The following is a 26,571-nucleotide window of genomic DNA, read 5'->3' on the forward strand; positions in this document are numbered from 1 at the left end:
ATAGGTTGGACTGCCTATAAATGAGACTATGGGTCTAAGTGGCACATCTACTTTGTGAATTTTAGGCAAGCCATAAAATCTTAGCATTTGGCTACCTGTAGCGTGCAACATCCAATATTGTTCCTTAGAAATTTTGTTAGACTTAAGCCAACCCTGCACCATTCTGTTCACTTGCCGTTCCAAACTAAGAAGTGGACTTTTCTGAATAACTTTATAAGTCATCTGATCTTCCAATAAACCCAACGCTTTAATTCTATATGCTTCCTTATCAAGAACCACAGTTGCTCTGCCCTTGTCCGCGGGTAGGACTACGATGCTATCATCTTGTTTAAGGCATATTTAGGACCGAAATTTGCCATGGTACCGCCCAGATTACCCGTTGCAGAAGTAGCAATGGGCGTGGAAAGGGCTATAAACATACTTCCCGAAGCTACAGCTAATGAAGTTCGAGTAAAAGTAGCAGCGATCCTAAGTCAAGCTAAAGATGCCCCCTCCAATCTTAATGTGAAGCAAAAATTAGCGCTAAGAAGCCTTAAACAAGATGATAGCATCGTAGTCCTACCCGCGGACAAGGGCAGAGCAACTGTGGTTCTTGATAAGGAAGCATATAGAATTAAAGCGTTGGGTTTATTGGAAGATCAGATGACTTATAAAGTTATTCAGAAAAGTCCACTTCTTAGTTTGGAACGGCAAGTAAACAGAATGGTGCAGGGTTGGCTTAAGTCTAACAAAATTTCTAAGGAACAATATTGGATGTTGCACGCTACAGGTAGCCAAATGCCAAGATTTTATGGCTTGCCTAAAATTCACAAAGTAGATGTGCCACTTAGACCCATAGTCTCATTTATAGGCAGTCCAACCTATGCACTTTCTGGTTTCTTAGCCAAATTATTATCCCCACTAGTGGGACTTTCAGAATACAGTATTAAAGATAGTAAAGAATTTGTGCAGTTTATTAGAAGCCAACCCATAGAAGAGAATGAAATCATGATCTCTTTCGACGTGAAATCGCTATTTACATGTATTCCGATTGAGCATGGGGTGTGGTGTGCACACATGACGTTACAGAGGGACACCACCCTAAATACTAGAACGCAGCTAAAGCTGGAGGATATTGAGAAAGGAATAGAGTTATGCCTCTCAAGCACCACTATGGTGTTTGACAATACTATGTATAAGCAGGTTAATGGTACAGCCATGGGCTCCCCCATTAGCGCAATTATAGCTCATTTAGCTATGGAGGAGCTCGAGGCCAGAATATTTAATGCTAGTATTCTCCCTATGCGCCCCTGGAAAAGGTATGTGGATGATACGTTTTCAATTATTCGGAAGGGGAGTGAAGATCAGGTGTTGAACATCTTAAATGACTTCTCCCCATTCATACAATTTACATCGGAGGTGGAAGAAGGAGGGGTTTTGCCGTTCCTAGATGTGTTGGTCTGTAGGGAAGATCGACAGCTAAAGACTAGGGTATATAGGAAGTCCATGTGTAAAGGGCAGTATTCGCATTACAGCTCAGCTCAGACCAACCATCATAGGAACAGTGTGATAAGAACTTTAGTTGATAGAGCAAAATCACATTGCAGTACCTCCGATGATAGAAAGTTAGAGTATGAACGGGTCACGACGGATCTTGCAAAATGTGGTTACCCCCAGAGGATTATAGAGAAATATGTTAAAGGAAATCAGAGGAGAGGCGAGCCTTTTACACCAATAGCCACTGCATACATTCCCTACTATCCGGGTTTGACTGATCATATAGCTAGAATACTAAGAAAGTACCAGACACGTTGTGTGCAGCTTCCAGGGCGGAGGCTGCACACAATCGTGTCTCAGGTTAAAGACCCCATTCAAAAAGAGAACACAAGTGGGGTCGTATATAGCATTAGATGCCCGGATTGTGGGGAATGTTATGTAGGGGAAACAAAACGCCGTCTTAAAGATCGTCTGGGGGAACACACTAAGGCAATAAGAAATGCGGAATATGGCAAGTCCGCCGTGGCCGAGCATTTTTGGGAGAAGCAACACCAGATCTCCCCGGACGATGCTATCATCACCGATCGGGCGCATAAGTTCTGGGACCGTAAGTGGCTCGAGAGTTTGCGGATTTGTTCTACAATTAACATTAATAGAGGTACGCGGATTCATCCCATCTTTGAGACCACTATCCTCAGAAGGGACGAACGGTTCCGTATGACTTCCGCTCGAGCCACTTCCGGTTCCACAACGCAAGAGAACGGAACACGTGTGAATGAAAACACGTGAGGAGTACCATTAACTTACTGATATTTAAAGATGTATTGCAGAACAAGAAAACACCGCTGAAGAAGAAGGCTGGAGCCTTTGAAAGCTACGATTTTTATCGCTTTTAATCTAGTATATTTTAATGCATTTTATTGATTGTAATGTAGCAGATTTTAATAATTCATATGTATAGTTTATTGTAAAGTTAAATTTATTGTAAATACAGGTTATTGTAATTTATTATAAACACAGTTATCAAAAGTTCAGTTTCCTTGGTGTTTTTATTTTTATTTCTACGCAAGGTTGGTGCAAAACACTAAAAACTACAGTATGATATATCTCTTTTGGGGGATTACCCTGACTTCTAATCTCTCTTGGCACAAGCACATTACAAATATTGCTTCCTCTGCATCTAAAAAACTTGGTTTTCTCTTTCGCTCTCGGCGTTACTTTTCTTCCAAAGAGCTGCTCACTCTGTATAAATCCCAAATCCGCCCTGCCATGGAATACTGTTCCCACATCTGGGGTGGTGCCCCCAAAACCTCTCTCAGGCTTCTTGATTCCATTCAGAAGAGGGCAGTTAGGTTAATTAATGATTCATCTCTAACAGAGTCACTCCAGTCGCTTTCTCATAGATGCACTGTTTCTGCTGCATGCCTCTTCTATAGATACTACCATGGGTACTGTTCTTCTGAATTGGCTTCTATAATTCCAGCTCTCTCTTTCAAAACAGTCCGAACACGTGCCACCACCAGCCAACATCCATTTACTGTCCAACTTCAAACCCACAGAACCAACTTTTCATCTTCCTCATTTATTCATTCAACTGCCGTTTTCTGGAACAACCTTCCTTCATACTCATTTCCCGAAAATTACAATCTACAGAAGTTCAAGTCCAATATCAACAAATATCTTCTTTCGTCTTCTCAACCTCCAACTCAAGCACGGTACTAAGTACTATAGGTTCTAATACCTCTCGTGTTTGGGGTTCTCATTAAAAAAAAAAAAAAAAAGGGTAGCTAAGAATAGGAACAGGTGCATGTATACTTGCATGTCCAATGCTAGGAGCTGGGTAAATAAATTTGATGAATTTCAGGTATTGCTCAAAACATCAAAGGCAGATATTGTTGGGATATCAGAGACGTGGTATCATACAGATATAAGGAATGCAGAACTGGAATTTGGGGAGTAAAATGTGTACAGGAAGGATAGACAGGATAGGAAGAGAGGAGAGGTTATGCTATTAGTTAAGAAACACAAAATCCAAGGAAGTGAAGCCAGTTGACATTGCTGGACAGTGCAGTGTCAAGTCAGTTTGGTGTGACATAAGCATTGGGAGATCAAAATTGAGAGTAGGAGTGTGCTATAGGCCTAATGACTCTGATGAGTATAATAAGAAACTTTACAGGGAAATAGTGGGCCAGTAAATCAGAGTCTTATAATGGGTGATTTTAATTTCCCAGATATTGACTGAAATTTATGGGTTGGTCACTCTCACACTAGCAAGGCTTTTGTAGATTTATTGAATGATTGTTTTCTACAGCAGCATGTTTAGAGGCAACTAGAGGGAGTAATACTCTTGATCTGATTATCAGTAGTGATTCTTTATGTATTAAAAATCTGCAGATAAAGGAACCACTAGGTGGTAGTGCTCACAGTGTGCTGAAGTTGGATTTACTATAAGAGGTAACTACCATCAGGGATAAAGGGAAGGGTTTTTGCTTTCGTAAAGGCAACTATGATGGTCTGAGACATTATTTAAATTCTATACAGTAGGACCAACTGATGATGTTACCAAAAGCAAATTCAAAATGGGAAGCATTACTTAACAAGTACAGGTCACTGTTGAAAAAAAGCCGTGAATTAGGGTTGAATTTGAAAGTGTCCGCAATTCTGCCCAGACACGATAGGAGGGATTATATGATGAGAGCCCTGTCGATCAATTCAGCCCTGGAAAGATTGTGCAAGGCTCAAGGGGTAGAATTTTTTTCAGCCTGGTCTGTACTTGTTAACAGGAGAGACTGCTTCTACGGGGATGGGATACACTTCAATAGAAAATGTGCAAGAATGTTTGCTGATGCTATCGAGGCAGTGTTAGGTGGGTCGGAAAACTGCTAGATTGGGGGGGATACAAGGACTAATAGATTCACAGTAGCCACTGGCAGAGGTGAAAGTGATTCTTGCACTGCTTCTATTGGAATTGTGTTGTTTGTTTTTTTAGGAGCATTAGCAACTAAGGCCATATTGCTCCGGGATATGCGGTGGTCATTGCCTGACCTTTCCGCATCCTCCATATTTGGTGGTGACGGGCTCGAACCCCGGTCTAATCAAGAAGCGTGTGCTATGCACTGCTGCTCTTTCCCACCTGGCTACAGAGTCGCCTCTATTGGAATGAGCCACAGCCTGGAAAATAAGATGCAGGATATTTCAGAGACTGCTGGGAATCATTGGGATACAAGTAAACACATGGGTTGTGTTAGGGTAGCTAAGAAAAAGAACAGCTGCATGTATACTTGCGTGTACACCAATGCTAGGAGTTTAGTAAATAAATTTGATGAATTTGAGTTATTGCTCAAAACATCAAAGGCAGATATTGTGGGGATTTCAGAGACGTGGTGTCACACAGATATAAGGAATGCAGAACTGGAATTTGGGAAGTACAATGTCTACAGAAAGGATAGACAGGATAGGAAGGAGGAGGGGTTATGCTATTTGTTAAGAAATACATAAAATCCAGGGAAGTGGGGCCAGCAGACATTGCTGGACAGTGCAGTGTCGAGTCAGTTTGGTGTAACATGAGCATTGGGAGATCAAAATTGAGAGTAGGAGTGTGTTATAGGCCTAATGACTCTGATGAGTATAATAAGAAACTGTACAGGGAAATAGAGTGGACCACTAAATCAGAGTCTTATAATGGGGGATTTTAATTTCACAGATATTGACTGGAATTTGGGGGCTGGTCACTCACACACGAGCAAGGCTTTTGTGGATTTATTGGATGATTGTTTTCTACATCAGCATGTTCGGGAGGCAACTAGAGAGAGTAATACTCTTGATTTGATTATCAGTAGTGATTCTTCATGCATTAAGAATCTGCAGGTAAATGAACCACTAGGTGGCAGTGATCACAGTGTGCTGAAGTGGGATTTACTCAAAGAGCTAACTACCATTAGGGGGTAAAGGGAAGGGTTATTGCTTTCGTAAAGGCGACTACGATTGACTGAGACAGTATTTAAATTCTATACAGTGGGACCAACTGATGATGTTACCAACAGCAAATTCAAAATGGGAAGCATTCAAAGAACTTATCTTGGAAGCTACTAGGCTTTACATACCAACTAAGAAATATTGTTCAAGGTTTAGGCCTTAGTGGATGTCAGATGAACTAATGAGACATGTGGCAGAGAAGAAAAATGCATGGGATACATATAAATTAATGGGTGACTTGGAAGCCTATGATAGATATAAGCTGGTCTGTAACCAAGTAACAAAGGAGATTAGGCAGATTATGAGAAATCCTTGGCAAAGGATGCAAAGAAAAACAGAAAAGAGTTCTTTACCTATGTAAACTCTAGAAGGAAAGGGATGAATCAGATTGGTCCACTGGATATTGATGGTTCAACTGTTGATGATCCTACTCAGGTGGCTAACAAACTAAACAAGTATTTTGCATCTAAATTCACATATTCAGGAAAGGGAATGCCAGAGGTGAAGTAAACTCTGGCAGTAAGCTAGATAATCTTGTAATAACTGAGGGTAAAGTGGAGGAGAAATTGTTGAAGATAAACACAAGAAAGGCAACTGGGGTGGATGGGATCTATCCAGTTATATTAAAGGAGGCAGCAAAGGAAGTAAGCAAACCCTTAGCCATAATTATTTGAGATTCCTTGGACTCAAGGGATGTACCCATAGACTGGAGATTTGCAAATGTGACCCCAATTCACAAAGGAGGATCAAAGGCTGACACAAATAATTATAGACCTGTGAGTTTAACTTCTGTTCCAAAGAAAATTAATGGAGGCACTGGTTAAAGAAGCAGTGCAGCATCATCTAGACAAGACTAGAGTTACAGCTCGTACACATCATGGTTTTGTTAAGGGAAACTCTTGCCTGACCAATTTGATTGGATACTATGATGCAGTCACAAAATAACTAAATAACTTTGATATTATATATTTGGATCTTAGAAAGGCTTTTGATACTGTTGTACATGGAAGTGCAACAGTATCAAAAGAGCAGTGTGGCATTGAAGGCAAATTGCTGCTATGGATAAAGGGATTGTGAAGGGGAGAAGATAGAGTGGTAATCAATGGACACTGCTCATCGTGGACTAATGTTATTAGTGGAGTCTCTCACAGGGTTCAGTATTTGGTCCATTGTTGTTTTCTGTATTTATAAATGATATTGATGATAGTATATCAAGCTTAATGTCCCAGTTTGCAGACGATACAAAGGTTGGCAGGGTTGTTAAGGGCACTACTGACAGTATGCTGCTGCAACAGGATCTGGAAAGGTTGAGCAGAAGGGCTTGAGAGGTGGCAAATGAAGTTTAACATTGACAAATGTAAATTACTACATATGGGAAACAGTAACCCCAGAGCAACATATCAACTCTGTGGTACTACACTGACAGTGGTAGAGAACAAAAAGGACCTGAGGGTAATTGTGCAGGAAGATATGAAGTTTTCTGAGCAGTGCAGATGGTCTGCAAGAGTAGCTCATGGTGTCTTGTCGATGATATACAGGAAATTTTCTAGCAAGGATAAGGAGGTGATTATCCCCTTGTATAAGGCAATGGTCAGGCCACACCTTGAATACTGTATACAGGTCTGGAGGCCTCATTTTAGGAAGGATGTAGAGCTGCTGGAATGAGTGCAGAGAAGGGCAACAAGATTAGTGAATGGAACAAAGGGTTGCTCTTACGAAGAAAGGCTTAAGTTTTGCAAATTACAGTATCTGGAGACTAGGCACCGGCGAGGTGATCTGATAGAGATGTATAAAGCTTTGAATGTTTTGAGCATTGCTCAATGCTGATGGGATTATTCCTCTTGCTCAGAATAATCACCTGAAAGAGCATAAATTAATTAATTAATTCAAATTAATTCATATTGAGACAGATGTACGATAGATATGCGGAAATTTGCCTTTAGCCAGCGGATAGATGGTTGGTGGAACAGACTTCCATCCCTTGTTGTGGAAGTTGATAGCTTAAATAAATTTAAGGCTCAGCTGGACAGGTATTTCGAACAAACGGAGGGGTGAAATGAGTGGTTTTTTTGGTTCATGGTGCATAAGCTTGCTTTCTTGCATCATATGCCTCTACTAATGCTAATGCTTTTCGTAATAATAATGAAACACATAATCCTAACAATTGCAACTTCCTTCTGTCTCCTTTTTTAAAAGAACATATAAGAAATTATGGAGATCCAGGAAGCAGACGTGTTCCTTACCACAATTTTTTTTTTTATGAAAACCCCAAACACAAAAGGTATCAAAACCTATAGTACTTAGCATGGGTTGAAGGAGAAGTATGGAGGGGGGGGGATGCCAGAAACTTTGCTCTAGAGACTAAACATGGGTTTCACCACTTCAAGCCTCCAATAAGCAAAGTGGTGATATTTCACCAGTTGATGAAAGTCATCTACCACCTACTACATATGAAGAATTTATCAATTTATTATATGAAGTGTTGGCACTGATCACTTAAAGAAGCCAAATATTACAGCATCAGTATAGATTCAACCCCTTATGCAAGTCATGCAGATCAGTTGTTGGTCATTATTTGTTAAGTATCAAACGATGGAGAAGTAAAAGTGCTTCTTAATATTTGTTCCCATTGAAAAGCAGGATTAAAAATATTTTTTGAGAGGGTAGCTTTTCTTGACAAACATGGAATAGAAGTAGCAAATTGCAGATCTCACTTATACGACAATGCTGCTAACATGAACAGGATGTATTCTGGACTCCAAACGAGATTCAAAGAAATCATCAAAAATCACATGTGCTGCACACAGCCATAATTTAGTAAGGACCATGTGTGCATAAAGCTGCTGGGCTGCTGTTAATTTTTAAACATTTTACAATCGCTTTATATGTTCTTTGCAGCCTCTCCACAAAGATGATCTGAGACCAAGGAAAAATACAATCTCAGCCAGAAATCAGAAGTTACAAGATGGTCATCACATTAGGATGCTGAAAGATCACTGAAAATAAATTAAATAAAACCTGTGCAGTACTAAGAAATATCTGAGAATGTGAAGAACAAAAACTAACAGTGGTTCATGAACCAAGCTTTGATATAAAAAAAAAAAAAAAAAAAAAGGCTGAATGGCTTAGAAATGACATTAATGACAGTCATTTGGAAAGATCTTAAGAGTAAGAGACCGGTGGAATTACTTAAAAGTACAGGTCCATTTTGAAAATACTCCGCGAGTTACAACTGAATTTGAAAGTGTGTGCAATTTTACCCAGACACGATAGGAGGAGTATATGATGAGAGCCTTATCAATCAATTCAGCCCTGGAGAGACTGTGCAAGGCTCATGGGGTAGAATTTTTCTCAGCCTGGTCTGTGCTTGTTAACAGGAGAGACTGCTTCTACAGGAATGGGATACACTTAAATAGAAAGGGTGCAAGACTATTTGTTGATGATATCAAAGCAGTGTTAGGTGGATTGGAAAACTAGTAGCTTGGGAGGATACACAGACCAATAGATTAACAGTAGCCACTGGCAGAGGTGAAATTGATTTTTGCACTGCTTCTACTGCAATCAGCAGCAGCCTGGAAAACAAGGTGCTGGGCATTTCAGAGACTGTTGGGTGTCATCATGGAAAAAGTAAATACATGGGCTGGGCTGTGTTAGAGTAGCTAAAAAAAAAACAGGACAGGTGCACATACACCAATGCTAGGAGTATGTAAATTTATTTACATACTCCTAGTAAATAAATTTGAGGTGTTGGTCAAAACATCAAAAGCAGATATTGTTGGAATATCAGAGATGTGGTGTCACAGATATAAAGATTTCAGAATTGGAATTTCGGGAATACAATGTGTATGGGAAGGATAGACAGGATAGGAAGGGTTTAGCTATTAGTTAAGAAACGAAATCTAAGGAAGTGCAGCCAGTTGACATGAGTGGACAGTGCAGTGCCGAGTCAGTTTGGTGTGATATAAGGCAAAGCAAAATTGAGAGTAGGAGTGTGTTATAGGCCTAATGACTCTGATGAATATAATGAACAACGGTACAGAGAAATAGTGTGCCAGTAAATCAGATTGTATTATAATGGGGGATTTTAATTTCCCAGATACTGATTGCAACTTGTGGGTTGGTCATTAGACCTAAACCTTGAACAATATTTTTTTAGGTGTTATGAAAAGCCTAGTAGTTTCCAAGATTAATTCTTTGAATGCTTCCCATTTAGAATTTGCTATTGGTAACATCAGTTGGTCCCACTGCATAGAATTTGAAAACTGTCTCAGACCACCGTAAACACCATTACAAAAGCAAAAACCCTTCCCTTTACCAGATGGTAGTTACCTCTTTGACTAAATCCCACATCAGCACAATGTGATCACTGCCACTCATTTATCTGCAGATTCTTAATGCATGATGTGATTTTTCCTGTTGCCCAGATTAGTCGCCTGAGGGGACAAATTCAAATTGAGGAAAGACAGTTGTAGAATAGAATTGCAGAAGTTTGCCTTTAGCCAGTGGATGGTTGATTGCTAGAACAAACTTCCATCTGTCATAGAAGTTGACAGCATAAATAAATTCAGGGCAGAACTAGACAAACATCTGGAACGAATGGATAGGTGAAATGGGAAGGAGTTTTCTGGTATTTTTTTTGGCTGATGCTGTATAAGCTTGCTTTATGCATCATATGCCTCTGCTAATGCTAAGCTGCTGAAAAATACTGATAGAGAAAATAAAGCACTCCAAGAAATTGGAATTTAGTTGTACTAATAGCAAAATTATATAATACCCTTCTGGATTATTTGGTTGCTGTTCAAGATGAAGACAAATTTGATGATTTTGAAAAAAAAAAAGGCATAAAACTTTGTTCAAAATTCTGATTACAGACAGTACGAAGACTGAAAGCGGAAAAAGAAGACTGTTTTATGAAACACCAGAGGAATTGGTACAAGAACTATAGTGCAAAAGATGCATTTTGAATTCAGGTTTATCGTATTTTAGACATACTAGTCAAAAAAAAAAAAAGTGTGCTGCATACAGCACGTTACCTTCAGGTTTCTTGCAGACAAATTTCTATCAAAAGATACAGTTGAATCCAAAACCAGAAAGTTAGTCAACATCCATTCATCAGACTTGGAAGTCTGACTGTTGATGAAATGGTGATGTTTTCTGCATTGTACAAGGACAAAGTGTGTGTAGTGGAACTGATAAAATCCAAATTAAAAGATAAATTTGTTATAAGTTTTTAAAATGTGCACACTGATCTGAGGATTTATCTATTGATAACTGGATCAAATGTAGAGGGAGACAGATCATTTTCTAAACTTAAGCGAATCAAGATCTGTATGCACTCAACACTGAGTGAAGATCACCTATCATCTTTGGCTCTTCTGTGCATTTGAATGACATTACTGGCAATATGGACTTTGATTACGTTATGAAAGGCTTTGCTGCAATGAGAAGTTGAAAAAGAAAACTTTCTTAGGAAATGTAGCCTAGACATTGTGGAATTATTGTTTTCAAAATAATTTTTTTTGGTTGCATTATTCTGTTTTTTTTTCCCTTCCTTTGTAGGCCCTAGGCACTGCCCTACAGTGCCTAATGGGAAATCCGGCCCTGGTGCAGCACGCACACACTTTTTTTTATTATTAAAACCCCAAACAGGAGGTATTAGAACCTAGAGTACTTAATAAGCAATGGTTGAGAAGATGAAAGAAGCTACTTGTTGACATCAGGCTTAAATTTCTGTACATTACAGTTTTCAGGAAATACATATAAAGAGAAGTGATACTAGAAACAAAAGTTGAAGAATTAAATTAGAAGATAAAAAGTTGGTTCTGTAGTTTTGAAATTGCACAGTAAAAGATTGACAACTGGCTGTGGCATTTGTTCAGACTGGTTTAGAAGAGACACCAGAAATTATAGAAGCAAACTCAGAAGAACAGTGCCCATGGAAGTATCTATAGAAAATGCATACAGCAGAAACAGAACATTATGAGACAGAGAGAGAACAGAATCTGTTAGAAAGGGGTTATTAACTTATCTAACTGCTCTCTTGAATAGAGTGTAGAACTCCAAGGGGGATTATGGGAGCACTGTCCCAAATGTGGGAACAATATTCAATGGTAAGGTGGATTTCAAGATTTATACAGAATGAGCAGCTACTTGGAAGAAAAGTAATGTTGAGAGCGAAAGAAAATCCGGTTTGTAGAAGCAAAGAAAGCAATATTTGTAATGTGCTTATGCCAAGAGAGATTACAAGGTATCCCTAACGAAGATGTGATCTCGTCTAGAAATCTGAGTGTCATAAGCATAGGAGCAGAAAGAATCCTTTTTTGTGAAATATAAGACTGAGTTTTAAAAGTATTTAAATCAACTAAGTTCTCTTTGCTCCATAGTAGAATTAATTGCAGATCAACAATTAAGAATACTGGTAGTGGATATTCAAGAAGTTGAACGGCAAGGTTTCTGAAACTGAAAGGATAAAGTTTAATTTGCTATCATCATCAAAACTATGGATGGGATTTCTGATCAATGAAAGATGGTCATTAATATACAAGAGGAAAAGAGAGCAAAAGAAATAAACCATGGGAAACACCAGCATTAAGAGATAAATTAGAAGACAGCCATCTGCCATCGCCTGCAGTCAGTGCCCTGAGAGAAAACCAGATACAATATTATTAAAGGAAAACTACATAGTGAGTATAGTAGTATCAATTAATCAGTAAAATTTACTAATCTTAATAAATTTCATTGTCAATTAAATTGTACTTTTATAACTAAATATAATAACCTAGTTTACATATAACGACCTAGTAAAGGCAGATATTGTTGGGATATCAGAGACTTGATGTCACACAGATATATGAAGTACAGAATTGGAATTGAGGAGTACAATGTGTACAGAAAGGATAGACAGGGTAGGAAAGGTTATGCTGTTAGGAAAGAAACAAAATCTAAGGAAGTGCATCCTGTTGATATGGTGGACAGTGTAATGTTCAGTCAGTTAGGTGTGACATAAGAACTGGGAAAGGTAAAATGAGAGTAGAACTGTGTTATAGGCCTAATGACTCTGAGTACAACAAACAATTGTGCAGAAAAGCAAGAGTGGACCAGAATGTCTTGTAATGGGGAATTTTAACTTTCCATATAAAGACTGGAACTTGCAGGATGATCACTCACCCACTAACAAGACTTTTGGGGATTTATTGGAGAATTGTTTTCTACAGTAACATGTTCGAAGGGCAACATGTTCAGAGGGAGTAATAATTTTGATCTGATTATCAGCAATGATTATTCATGCATTCAAAATTTCCAGATAAAGGAACCACTAGGTGACAGTGATCACAGTGTGCTGATGTGGGATTTACTACCATCAAGTGTAAAGGAAAGGGTTTTTGTTTTCGCAAAGGTGACTACACTGGTCTCATAGTTTTTAAAAATTCTATACAGTAGGATCAACTGATGTTAAACACAGCAAATTCCAAATGGGAAGCCTTCAAAGAATTAATCTTGGAAGCTACTAGGCTTTTCATACCAACTAAGAAATACTGTTCAAGATTTAGACCTAAATGGATGTCAGATGAACTAATGAGGCCTGCGACAGATAAGAAAAATCCTTGGGATGCATATAAATTATCATGTGACACAGAAGGCTATGGCAAACATAAGCTAGTCTGTAAACAAGTCACAAAGGAGGAAGGGGATGAATCAGATTGGTCCACTTAATGTTGGTGGTTCAACCTTTGATGATACTGCTCAGACAGTTAGCAAACTGAGTATTTTGCACCTACATTCATACATCCGGGAATTCTGAAAGGAAGGGGAGAAGACAAGTTTACTAAATTAACAGGGAGCTAAATGATTTTGTAATAAAGGAGAGCAAAGTGAAGGAGAAATTGTTGAAGTTAAATACAAAAAAGGCACCTGGGACAGATGGAATCTATCCAGCTATATTGAAGGAGACAGCAAAGGAAGTAAGCAAACCCTTAGCCATAATTATGAGAGCTTCCCTGGACTCAGGGAAGCTCTCATAATTCAGGTACCCATGGACTGTAGATGTGCAAATGTGACCCCAATCCACAAAGGAGGATCAAAGGGAGACACAGGTAATTACAGACCTGTTAGTTTAACTTCTGTTCCAGGGAAATTAATGGGGGCACTGGTTAAAGAAGCATTGCAGGATCATCTAGACAAGACTTCACTTATAGCTCGGACACAGAATGGGTTTGTTAAGGGAAAATCTTGTCTGACTAATTTGATTAGATACTATGATGTAGTCACAAAGGAACTGGATGCAAAGAATAACTTCAATAATATATATTTGGCTCTTAGAAAGGCCTTTGATACTGTTGCACATGGAAGACTGCTGCACAAATTGGAGCAGTGTGGCATTGGAGGCAAATTGCTGCTATGGATAAAGGGATGGTTAAGTTGTTGTTATGTTATTTGGTTTTTAGGAGCATTAGCAACTAAGGCCATATTGCTCCGGGATATGCGGTGGTCATTCCCTGAATGACCTTTCCGCATCCTCCGTATTTGGTGGTGACGGGCTCGAACCCCGGTCTAATCAAGAAGCGTGTGCTACGCACTGCTGCTCCTTCCCACCTGGCTACGTAGGCGCCGGATGGTTAAGTGGGAGAAGACAGAGTGGTAATCAATGGACACTGCTCTACAAGAACTTATGTTATTATCAGAGTCCCCCAGGGTTCGGCTGGGCCCATTGTTGCTTTGTGTATTTATCAATAATATTTATGAAGATATATCGGGCTTAAGATCCAAGTTTGCAGAAGATACAAAGGTCGGCAGGGCTGTTAATGACAGTATGCTACTGCAGCAGGATCTAGAAAAGTCAGGCAGATGGGCTGAGAAATGGCAATTAAAGTTTAACATTGACAAATACAAAGTACTGCATATGGGTAGCAGTAGCCCAACAGAAAAGTATCAACTGCGTGGTACTTTTTTGTTTTTTTTGATTTGGAAGTTGTTGGCGCATCGGCTTCTGTGGCCATATTGCACCTCCCAAGGTTTTTGCAGTACAGTACTTTGATCCAAGCCCGAGGCGGGAATCGAACCCGCGACCTTTGGGTTGCCGGGCAGGTACTTTACCCACTCGGCTAGCCCGGTCGGCCTGCGTGGTACTACATCTCAGGGAGGTGGAGAAAGAAAAAGACCTGGGTGTAATTGTGCAGTCAGATATGAAGTTCTCTGAGCAGTGCAGATGGGATTCCAGAGCTGGTCATGGAGTTTTGTCGATGATATATAGGAATTTTTCTAGCAGAAACAAGGAAGTGATTATCCCCTTGTATAAGTCAATGGTCAGGACACACCTTGAGTACTGCTTTTAGGTCTGGAGGCTTCATTTTAGGAAGAATGTAGAGTTGCTAAAACAAGAAAAGAGAAATACAACAAGATTGGTGAAAGAACAAAGGGTTTCTCTTACCAAGAGAGGCTAAAGTTCTGCAAGTTGCAACATCTGGAGCCTAGGCACCTGAGAGGTGACCTGTTTGAGGTATACAAGGCCTTGAATAGTTTCAGCAGGCTCAATACTGATGGGATACTTCCAATTGCTCAGATTATGAACCCGAGGGCATAGATTCAAATTGAAAAAAGATACTTGTAGAATAGATATGCGGAAATTTGCCTTTAGCCAGCGGGTAGTTGATTGCTGGAAAACAGTTCCATCTGTTGTTGTGGAAGTTGATAGCTTCAATAAATTTAAAGATGAACAAGAAAAACATTTGGAGAGACCAGATGGGTGAAATTGGAAGGGGTTTTTTTTTTTTTTTTTGGCTGATGCTATACAAGCTTGCTTTCCTGCATCATATGCCTCAACTAATGCTAATGGGGGATCAATTGATGATTAGAGACCTGTAAGTTTAACATCTGTTCCAGGGATAATAATGGTTAAAGAGTTACTGGTTAAAGAAAAAATGCAGGATAATCTAGACAAGTCTTCAGTTATGGTTCAGACACAGCATATGTTTATTAAATGAAAGTGTTGTCTGAAAAATTTCATTGGATACTATGTGGTCACAAAAGAACTCAATGCAAAACATAATTTTGATATCATATACTTGGATTTTAGAAAATCTTTTGATACTGTTGCACATGGAAGACTGCTACACAAATTGGAGCAGTGTGGCATTGGAGCAAATTGCTGCTATGGATAAAGGGATGGTTGAGGAGGAGGAGAGAGTGGTAATCAATGGACACTGCTCATCGTGGACTAATGTTATTAGTGGAGTCCCTCAGGGTTCATTGTTGGGTCCATTACTCTTTTCTGTATTTATAAACGTTATTGATGATGGTATATCAAGCTTAATGTCCAAGTTTGCAGACGATACAAAGGTTGGCAGGGTTGTTAAGGACACTACTGATGCTATGCTGCTGAAACAGGATCTGGAAAGGTTGAGCAGATCCTGTTGCAGCAGCATAGCTTCAGTAGTGTCCTTAACAACCCTGCAACAGGATCTGGAAAGGTTGAGCAGATGGGCTGAGAGGTGGCAAATGAAGTTTAACATTGACAAATGTAAAGTATTACATATGGGAAACAGCAACCCCAGAGCAACGTCTCAACTCAGTGGTACTACACTGACAGTGGCAGAAAATGAAAAGGACCTGGGGGTAATTGTAAAGGCAGATATGAAGTTCTCTGAGCAGTGCAGATGGGCTGCAAGAGTAGCTCATGGTGTCTTGTTAATGATATACAGGAAGTTTTTTTCTAGCAGGGATAAGGAAGTGATTATTCCCTTGTATAAGGTAATGGTCAGGCCACACCTTGAGTACTGTATGCAGGTCTGAAGGCCTCATTTCAAGAAGGATGTAAATCTACTGGAACGAGTACAGAGAAGGGCAACAAGATTAGTAAATGGGACAAAGGGTTGCTCTTATGAAGAAAGGCTTAAGTTTTGCAAATTACAGTGTCTGGAGACTACGCACCAGCGAGGTGATCTGATAGAGGTGTATAAAGCCTTGAATGGTTTGAGCATGCTCAATGCCGATGGGATTCTTCCTCTTGCTCAGAATAATCACCTGAGAGGGCATAAATTCAGATTGAGGAAAGAGATGTAGGATACATGTGCGGAAATTTGCCTTTAGCCAGTGGGTAGTTGGTTGGTGGAACAGACTTCCATCCCTTGTTGTGGAAGTTGATAGCTTAAATAAATTTAAGGCTCAGTTGGACAGGTATTTCGAACGAACGGAGGGGTGAAACAGAAGTGGTTTTTTTTTTTTTGGTAGTGGTTGGCGCATTGGTTTCTGTGGTCATAATGCACCTCCCAAGGTTTTTGCAGTACTTTGATCCAAGTCCGAGGCGGGATTCGAACCCGTGACCTTTGGGTTGCCAGGCAGGCACTTTACCCACCCGGCTAGCCCAGTCGGCCATATGCCTCTACTAATGCTAATAACACAGAGTGGTAATCGATGGACACTGCTCTTCGTATACTAATGTTATTAGTGAAGCTCCCCAGGGTTTGTTGTTGGATCCACTGTTTTCTGTATTTATCAATGATATTGATAATGGTATATCACGGTTAATGTCTAAGTTTGCAGACGATACGAAGGTTGGCAGGGTTGTTAATGACAGTACACTACTGCAACAATATCTAGAAAACTTAGGCAGATGGGCTCTGAGGTGGCAACTGAAGTTTAACATTGACAAATGCAATGTACTACATATCGGTAGCAGTAACCCCAGAGTAACATAACTATGTGGTACAACACTCAGGGTAGTGGTGAATGAAAATGACCTGGATAATTGTGAAGTCAGATATGAAGTTTTCTGGGAAGTGCAGACAGACTGAAAGAGTAGCTTATGGTGCCTTGTCAATGATATACAGGAGTTTTTCTAAAATTGTTACGGACGTGATTGTCACCTTATATGAGGCAATTGTCATGCCACACCTTGAGTAATGCATACAGGCCTGGAGGCCTCATTTTATCAAAGATGTGGAGCTGCTGGAACGAGTACAGAGAAGGGCAATGAGGTTGGCAAGAGGAACAAAGGGTTGCTGTTACCACAAAAGGCTTAAGTTAGCCAAATTGCCGTGTTTGGAGACTAGGCACCTGCGAGATGATCTAATTGAGGTGTATAATGCCTTGAATGGTTTAGGGAAGCTCGAAGCTGATGGGATTCTTCCTCTTAGTCAGATTACTCATATGAGGGAGCATAAATTCAAACTGAGGAAAGACAATTGTACAATAGATGTGCAGAAATTTGCCCTTAGCCAGCAGGAGGTTGATAGTTCGAATAAACTTCCATCTACTGTACTCGAGGTAAACAACTTAAATAAGTTCAAAGCAGAACTAGACAAACAGTTGGAGTGAAGGGATGGGTGAACTGGGAAGGGTGGTTTTTTTTTTTTTTTTTGGCTGTTGCTACATAATCTTTTTTTTCATGAAAACTCCAAACATGAAGTATTAGAACCTATAGCACTCAATACATACCGCGCTTGGGTTGGAGGTTGAAAAGACAAAAGAAGATATTTGTTGACATTAGACTTGAACATCTGTAGACTGTAATTCTTGGGAAATACATATGATGGAAGGTTGTTCCAGAAAAAGGCAGTTGAATGAATAAACAAGGAAGATGAAAAGCTGGTTCTGTGAGTTTGAAGTTGGACAGTGAATGGATGTTGGGGGCATGTGTACAGACTGTTTGAAAGAAAGAGCGGGAATTATAGAAGCCAATTCAGAAGACCAGTGCCCATAGAAGTATCTGTAGAAGGGCATGCAGCAGAAACAGTACGTCTATGAGACAGTGAGTGGAGAGACTCGGTTAGAGATGAGTAATTAATTAACCGAACTGCCCACTTCTGAATGGAATCTAGATGTTTTGGGGGCAACACCCCCAGATGTGGGACAATATTCCATGGTACAGCAGATTTATGATTTGTACAGAGTGAACAACTGTTTGGAAGAAAATAAACGCTGAGAGCGAAAGAGAAAACAAAGTTTTTAGATGCAGAGGAAGCATAATTTGCAATGTGTTTATGCCAAGAGAGATTAGAAGGGTACTCCCCAAAAGAGATATCATCTTGCCTAGAAATTGGAGTGTCACCAAAGATAAGCATAGGAGCTGAAGAATCCTTTTTGCAAGATAAGACCAGACTGATATTTTAGAAGGATTGGAATGACCTAAGTTGTCTTTGCCCCACTGGAGATCAGCATTTAAGAGAACTGATAGTGGATATTCGAGAAGTTGAAGTTGATTGAGCAGGACAAGTTTTCTCGAAATGGAAAGTGGAATGGAATGTGCTATCATCGGCAAACCTATGGACAGGATTTCCAGTCAATGGAAGAAGGTCATTAATATACAAGAGGAAAAGAGTGGGGGAAAGAAATGAACCTTGGGGGATACCAGCATTACTGGAGAGGTTAGAAGACAGAGCGCCATCTACCATCACCTCCAGTGAGCGATCAGAGAGAAAACTGGATAACCAATTACTAAAAACAGTTGGCAAACCATAAGATGGAACCTTGTTTAGAAGACCTTTAGGCCAAACACGATCAAAAGCCTTTGAGATGTCAAGAGCAACTACTTGTGTTTCACCGAACCTTTCCATTGAATTAGTCCATAAATGGGTAACATAAGCCAGAATATCACCAGTGCATCGACACTGGCAGAATCCATACTGGCGATCATTGATCAGACGGAAGGTTTCTAGGTAGTTTAAGAGTTGGCGGTTAATTGATTTCTCCATTACTTTAGAAAGAGTAGAAGTAATTGCAATGGGATGATAATTTTATTGGAGGGATTTGTCACCCTTTTTAGGAACTGGCTGGATATGAGCAAATTTCCAAGCAGAAGGAAAAACACCTTTGGAATAAGAAAGTGAAAAGAGGTGGCAAAGAATAGGAGTAAGTTCAGGAGCACAGGTTTTGAGAACAAGTGGAGAAATACCATCGGGACCTGGAGCTTTCTTAGCATCAAGATTCGTCAAAATCTTTCTGACATCCTTTTGACGGAAGATCACAGGAGGCATTGAATGGTTGGGAATGGTGGGAGGTATTTTACCAAGATCATTAATACATGAGTTGGAAGAAAAATGGGATGCTAGCAGGTCAGCTTTATCCTTGGCTGAAGTGACAAATGAACCATCTGGTTTGAACAGAGGTGGGAGCAGAGATGGGCAAAGTTACAGCCAATAGCTTTGGCAAGAGACCAGAATGCTCAGCTACCATTAGGGCAAGAAGCAAGTTTTCTACTCTTAGCCTGTTCAAACTCTAGTTTAGACTGATTAATAACTGCTTTACAATTGTTGTGAGCTTTGGTGTAGGCAGAAACTGAAGAATTAGAAACAAGCCAATTATGATATGCAACATTCTTCTCTTGAACAGCCTTAGCACATTTATTGAAAAACCAAGGTTTAGATAAAGGACGAGATTTTAAAGTGGAGTGTGGGATAAAGGATTCCATTCCTACAAGAATAATTTCACTGACATGATCTGAGCAAACGTTGACATCAGATGTTTTGAAACAGTAATCCAACCAAGGAAAAGAAATCTCGCAGGTCATCCAATTTTGCATTCTTGTAATGCCAAACAACAAGAAGTTGGGAATAGCCATGAGATAAAGGCTCCATTGCAGAAGAGGCAATCACCAAGTTGTAATCTGAAGTGCCTAAAGGACCTCTCACTTCGACTGTGTACTTAGAAGGGTCGTTTGTGAGAAAAAGATCAAGTGTGTTGGCTGTATGGTTAGGATTGTCCGGTATTCTGGTAGGTAAATGAACAATCTGTGCAAGGTCATTAGTAATTTCAAAAGCCTCAGCATCTCAACCAGCTGGGTCGGTGCGACTAGAAAACAGAAGCCAGCTGGAGTTGTGAACATTAAAATCACCAAGGAAAATTACCTCACTGTTAGGAAAGTTGGACTGGAGAAAGTAAAGTTGCAAAGACAGGAAGTCAAAGAGCTCCAAGTGATTAGTGCAGTTGGGAGAACGGTAGACACAACAGATGAATTTGACACAATGAGGTAGAGAGATTTTAAGCCAGTGAAGATCAAAGAGGCGATTCCAAATTGCCAATCTCTGACAGCATTAGCATTAGTAGAGGCATCTGATGCAAGAAAGCAAGCTTATGCAGCATCAGCCAAAAAAAAAAAAAAAAACCCACTTCCACTTCACCCCTCTGTTCGTTCAAAATACCTGTCCAGCTGAGCCTTAAACTTATTTAGGCTATCAACCTCCACCACAAGGGATGGAAGTCTGTTCCACCAACCAACCACCCGCTGGCTAAAGGCAAATTTTCGCACGTCCATCCTACATCTGTCTTTCCTCAATTTGAATTTATGCCCTCTCAGGTGATTTTTCTGAGCTAGAGGAAGAATCCCATCAGCATTGAGCATGCTTAAACCATTCAAGGCTTTATACACCTCTATCAGATCACCTCGCTGGTGCCTAGTCTCCAGACACTGTAATTTGCAAAACTTAAGCCTTTCTTCGTAAGAGCACCCCTTTGTTCCATTCACTAATCTTGTTGCCCTTCTCTGTACTCGTTCCAGCAGCTCTACATCCTTCTTGAAATGAGGCCTCCAGACCTGTATACAGTACTCTAGGTGTGGCCTGACCATCGCCTTATACAATGGAATAATCACCTCCTTATCCCTGCTAGAAAAATTCCTGTATATCATTGACAATACTCCATGAGCTACTCTTGCAGCCCATCTGCACTGCTCAGAGAACTTCATATCTGCCTGCACAACCACCCCCAAGTCCCTTTCATTCTCTACCACTGTCAGTGTAGTACCACAGAGTTGATACGTTGCTCTGGGGTTGCTGTTTCCCATGTGTAGTACTTTACATTTGTCAATGTTAAACTTCATTTGCCACCTCTCAGCCCATCTGCTCAACCTTTCCAGATCCTGTTGCAGCAGCATAGTGTCAGTAGTGTCCTTGACAACCCTGCCAACCTTTGTATCGTCTGCAAACTTGGACATTAAGCCCGATATACCATCATTAATATCATTTATAAATACAGAAAACAATAATGGACCTAACACTGAGCCCTGAGGGACTCCACTAATAACATCAGTCCACGATGAGCAGTGTCCATTGATTACCACTCTCTGTCTTCTCCCCATCAACCACCCCTTTATCCATAGCAGCAATTTGCCTCCAATGTCACACTGCTCCAATTTGTGTAGCAGTCTTCCATGTGCAATAGTATCAAAAGCCTTTCTAAGATCCAAGTATATAATATCAAAGTTATTCCCTGCATCCAGTTCTTTTGTGACTGCATCATAGTATCCAATCAAGTTGGTCAGGCAAGACCTCCCCTTAACAAAACCATGCTGTGTCTGAGCTATAACTGAAGTCTTGTCTAAATGATTCTGCAGTGCTTCTTTAACCAGTGCCTCCATTAATTTTCCTGGAACAGAAGTTAAGCTCATAGGTCTATAATTACTTGTGTCAGCCTTTGATCCTCCTTTGTGAATTGGGGTCACATTTGCACATCTCCAGTCTATGGGTACCTCCCCTGAGTCCAAGGAAGCTCTCATAATTATGGCTAAGGGTTTGCTTACTTCCTTTGCTGCCTCCTTTAATATAACTGGATAGATCCCATCCACCCCGGGTGCCTTTCTTGTGTTTATCTTCAACAGTTTCTCCTCCACTTTACTCCCAGTTATTTCAAGATTCTGTAGCTTACTGCTAGAGTTGAATACACCTCTGGCATTCCCCTCGCTGAATAACTCCTCATGTGTGAATGTCGATGCAAAATATTCATTTAGTTTGTTAGCTACCTGAGCAGGATCATCAACACTTGACCCATCAATATCAAGTGGACCAATCTGATTCATCCCCTTCCTTCTAGAGTTTACATAAGTAAAGAACTCTTTGCTGTTTTTCTTTGCATCCCTTGCCAAGGATTTCTCGTAATCTGCCTTCGCCTGCCTAACCTCCTTTGTAACTTGGTTGCATATCAACTTGTATCTATCATAGGCTTCTGTGTCATGTGTTAATTTGTATGTATCCCATGCATTTTTCTTCTCTGCCATATGCCTCATTAGTTCATCTGACATCCATTTTGGCCTAAACCTTGAACAATATTTCTTAGTTGGTATGTAAAGCCTAGTAGCTTCCAAGATAAGTTCTTTGAATGCTTCCCATTTTGAATTTGCTGTTGGTAACATCATCAGTTGGTCCCACTGTATAGAATTTAAATACTGTCTCAGTCCATCGTAGTCGCCTTTACGGAAGCAATAACCCTTCCCTTTACCCCTAATGGTAGTTACCTCTTTGAGTAAATCGCACTTCAGCACACTGTGATCACTGCCACCTAGTGGTTCATTTATCTGCAGATTCTTAATGCATGAAGAATCACTGCTGATAATCAAATCAAGAGTATTACTCCCTCTAGTTGCCTCCCGAACATGCTGATGTAGAAAACAATCATCCAATAAATCCACAAAAGTCCTGCTAGTGTGTGAGTAACCAGCCCCCAAATTCCAGTCAATATCTGGGAAATTAAAATCTCCCATTATAAGACACTCTGATTTACTGGCCCACTATTTCCCTGTATAGTTCCTTATTATACTCATCAGAGTCATTAGGCCTATAGCACACTCCTACTCTCAATTTTGATCTCCCAATGTTTATGTCACACCAAACTGACTCCACACTGCACTGTCCAGCGATGTCGACTGGCTTCACTTCCTTGGTTTTTATGTGTTTCTTAACTAATAGCATAACCCCTCCTCCCTTCCTATCCTGTCTATCCTTTCTGTAGACGTTGTACTCCCCAAATTACAGTTCTGCATCCCTTATATCTGTGTGACACCACGTCTCTGATATCCCAACAATATCTGCCTTCGATGTTTTGAGCAATACCTCAAATTCATCAAATTTATTTACTAAACTCCTAGCATTGGTGTACACGCAAGTATACCTGCACCTGTTTCTATTCTTAGCTACCCTAACACAACCCATGTGTTTACTTGTACCGCAATGGCTCCCCGCAGTCTCTGAAATACCATGCATCTTGTTTTTCAGGCTTCTGCTCATTCTAATAGAAGCAGTGCAAGAATCTCTTTCACCTCTGCCAGTGGCTACTGTCAATCTATTGGTCTTTGTCTCGCCCCAAGCTAGCAGTTTTCCGACCCACCTAACACTGCCTCGATAGCATCAGCAAATATTCTTGCACCCTTTCTATTTAAGTGTATCCCATCCCTGTAGAAGCAATCTCTCCTGTTAACAAGTACAGTCCAGCCTGAAAAAAATTCTACCCCTTGAGCCTTGCACAATCTTTCCAGGGCCGAATTGATCGACAAGGCTCTCATCATATACTCCCTCCTATCGTGTCTGGGCAGAATTGCAGACACTTTCAAATTCAACCCTAATTCTCGGCTTTTGTTCAACAGTGACCTGTACTTGTTAAGTAATTCTGCCGGTCTCCTACTCTTAATATTATTAGTGCCAACGTGTACAACTATATCACCTTTTGTGCCCTTAAAAGATGATATTCGCTCTACAACGTCATCAACCTTTGCCCCTGGCAGACATACCCTGGTCCTGTTCCAGACAGGGAATATCAGAATGGACATATGCACAAGTACCACCTTTGAGGCGAAAGGAATCATACAGCGGATAATTTGGGCATCTGAGATGAGCAGTAGTTGAATCAACCGATAACTCAGATTCTGTCAGAAGAAGTAGATGGGGTTTGGCAGACTGCAAGTAGAAATGAATATCATTGAGATTAGAATTGAGACCACGTACATTTGTGAAATGAATTAGGAAGTGCTTGGGAGGTTTAGATCTTTTCGCAGATAAGCTTGCTCTATTAGTTTGACAATTCACGGTGTATTCAATAGTAAGAAAAGTGGGTTGGGACATGCTGTATGAAGTAATGAAATTTTTGGATATGGCATACACATGGTAAGAATATACCCAGATCCTTGACATAACGTGGCTTCGACAATGCTCCCCGCATAAACACTACTCAGACTCCCTCCAGTCACTATCTGGCAGAGTAGATGTAGCAAGATTATACACTAGCTGATCCGGAAGCCTCCTAGAATTACCAATAGGTTCGGTCCGGTGTACTAAGTAGCGGCCGTCCTGGGAACACCGTTTTAGAGCTGTACCCTCAAAATGTAAAGAAAATTGGATCTCGCCACGATGTTCATCATAACCCCAAAAGTCATCAATCATACTGCATGATGGAAGAGATAAGGAAAGGTTGACAGGAACTTAGCTCTAGAGACTAAACATGGATTTCACCACCACTTCAAGTCTCCAATAACCAAAGTGGTGGTATTGCACCGGTTGATGAGAATCATCTATCACCTAGTACTGCCTGGTAACATAGAAGGGCAGCATTCCTCCATGTGGCGTGGGTGCCACACCTCAATTGATTTTACTATTCCCTCCATCTACTTATCAAGAAATCAAGGGCCTGGATCACTGCCAATCTGGTTAGGAGGATTTTTAATTTGCACTTAACCACTGAAAGTTTTTTTTTTTTTATTATTATTACTAAACTGAATTAATCACTATTGGAAATGATTAATAAAATTCTCCAAACTGGCCAAATGACCTGTAACAACCGACTAAATTAATTTTAAAAATATACTGATGGCCCAATTATTTATTTATTAACTTTTTTTCTTTTTTTAATTCGAAATACACGTTTATGGAATTGTTGTTTTACGTTTTAAAATCTTCGGCTCCATACTTTTACAGCTGATTGTCGTCAGTTCAACAGACCAAAATAACGAAAGTTAAAAGTAACGCCCCTTTTTTTTTTTTTTTGTTTTTTAATATAGTAACTTCATTACTTTCATGAATTGGGGAGGAGTTGAAACTATGGCTATGTATGTATCTTGTTATTAATAAAAAGAAAAAATAAAAATAAAATCATAGAAATATATAATTTTACTTTATTATATTCATTACCTAAGGTATATGAATTTCCTCATATAATATGTAATGAAAAGTATCGTACTATAAATTTAAATATTAAATAATTTATGCATTGAATAATACACAAAAACTAACAGTAATACATGCAAGCTAGCGGTAATACAGCGCTAAGCTCGGTAGAAAAATATGCACTACAAAGAATTTTAATTAACAGTAAACTAATAGCTCCAAACTGAAACTATACTTAAATAATTTCTAAACCGCTAGCAATAACGTGCCTGAAAATTGGCTCTAGGCTTTCTCTCGATGTCATCTTCAAAAGCAACTCGAACCTTACTACCACAGAATGTGCTCACTAAGATGCCCCAAAAATGCTATGAGACCGAATTCTGACACATGTGACCCACCACTTCTTGACTAACGCATGATAAACATTGCTGCAGGAACGAATAAGAAGGAGTAAACATGACGTCATATGCATGAAGCGAAGTCTCTGTATCAATTCTGTTACTGTACTTCCACATCGGATAACCATTTTATTTACACAGGCAGTCCTCGTATAGCACGATAATTGTGTTCCTAAAAAACCTCGTGCAATGCAAAATCGTGCAATATAAACAACAAGCCCTATGAGAAAAATAGGGTAAGATTCCGACCACTCAAGATTGAACACATTTGTAACCAAAACATTACCAAACACAAATAAATAATCGTAATAAAATACGTTACTGTTTTATTACGACTATTACGTAGGACAGGTATTTCGAACGAACAGAGGGGTGAAATGGGAGTGGTTTTTTTTTTTTTTTGGCTGATGCTGAATAAGCTTGCTTTCTTGCATCATATGCCTCTACTAATGCTAATGCTAATAAAATATTGCTAATGCTTTTGCTTCTATCATAAGCAAACTTGTTTTTTGTTTGATTTGCTATCCAAACAGATGACAGCCGTTCCATTTCTTCAATTCTTTGTGTCTTGATCTAACTGATTACACTTCGAGTTGTTCCTGCAATGAAAGTTGTTTTTATTTTCTTTGCATTCTTTCTAATTCTCGGCGTTGACTCATTTAGGCCTGTAACACGTGCAATATCACATGGTCTTTCATTTCGCTCAGTGCGTTTCACTATTTGCTTTTTTATAAGCCTTACCGGGGAAACCCCGGAGGCCGGTGTGATTTTGGCCATAAACGCTAGTGTGAGGCCACTACAAATTTTCCCGGGTAAGAATTTTTGATCCATTTGTAACCAAATATTGCTAATGCTTTTGCCAC

General features: G+C 39.8%; 1 protein-coding gene across 1 annotated transcript in view; it reads right to left on the reverse strand.

The window, feature by feature from the left end:
* The window catches only part of Cndp2 (Cytosolic non-specific dipeptidase 2), a 265,591-nt gene extending 239,744 nt beyond the window's left edge, over positions 1–25,847 (reverse strand). Inside the window, exon 1 of the mRNA XM_090386709.1 lies at positions 25,580–25,847. Coding sequence (XP_090242835.1) covers positions 25,580–25,614 — 35 coding nt within the window. The 5' untranslated portion in view covers positions 25,615–25,847. The remainder of the gene's footprint in view (positions 1–25,579) is intronic.
* Positions 25,848–26,571: the final 724 nt, after the last annotated feature.

This window comes from Mastigoproctus giganteus, chromosome 12 (genome assembly GCF_048544385.1).
Source record: "Mastigoproctus giganteus isolate SK-2022 chromosome 12, ASM4854438v1, whole genome shotgun sequence".
In the NCBI taxonomy this organism is placed as follows: Eukaryota; Metazoa; Arthropoda; class Arachnida; order Uropygi; family Thelyphonidae; genus Mastigoproctus; species Mastigoproctus giganteus.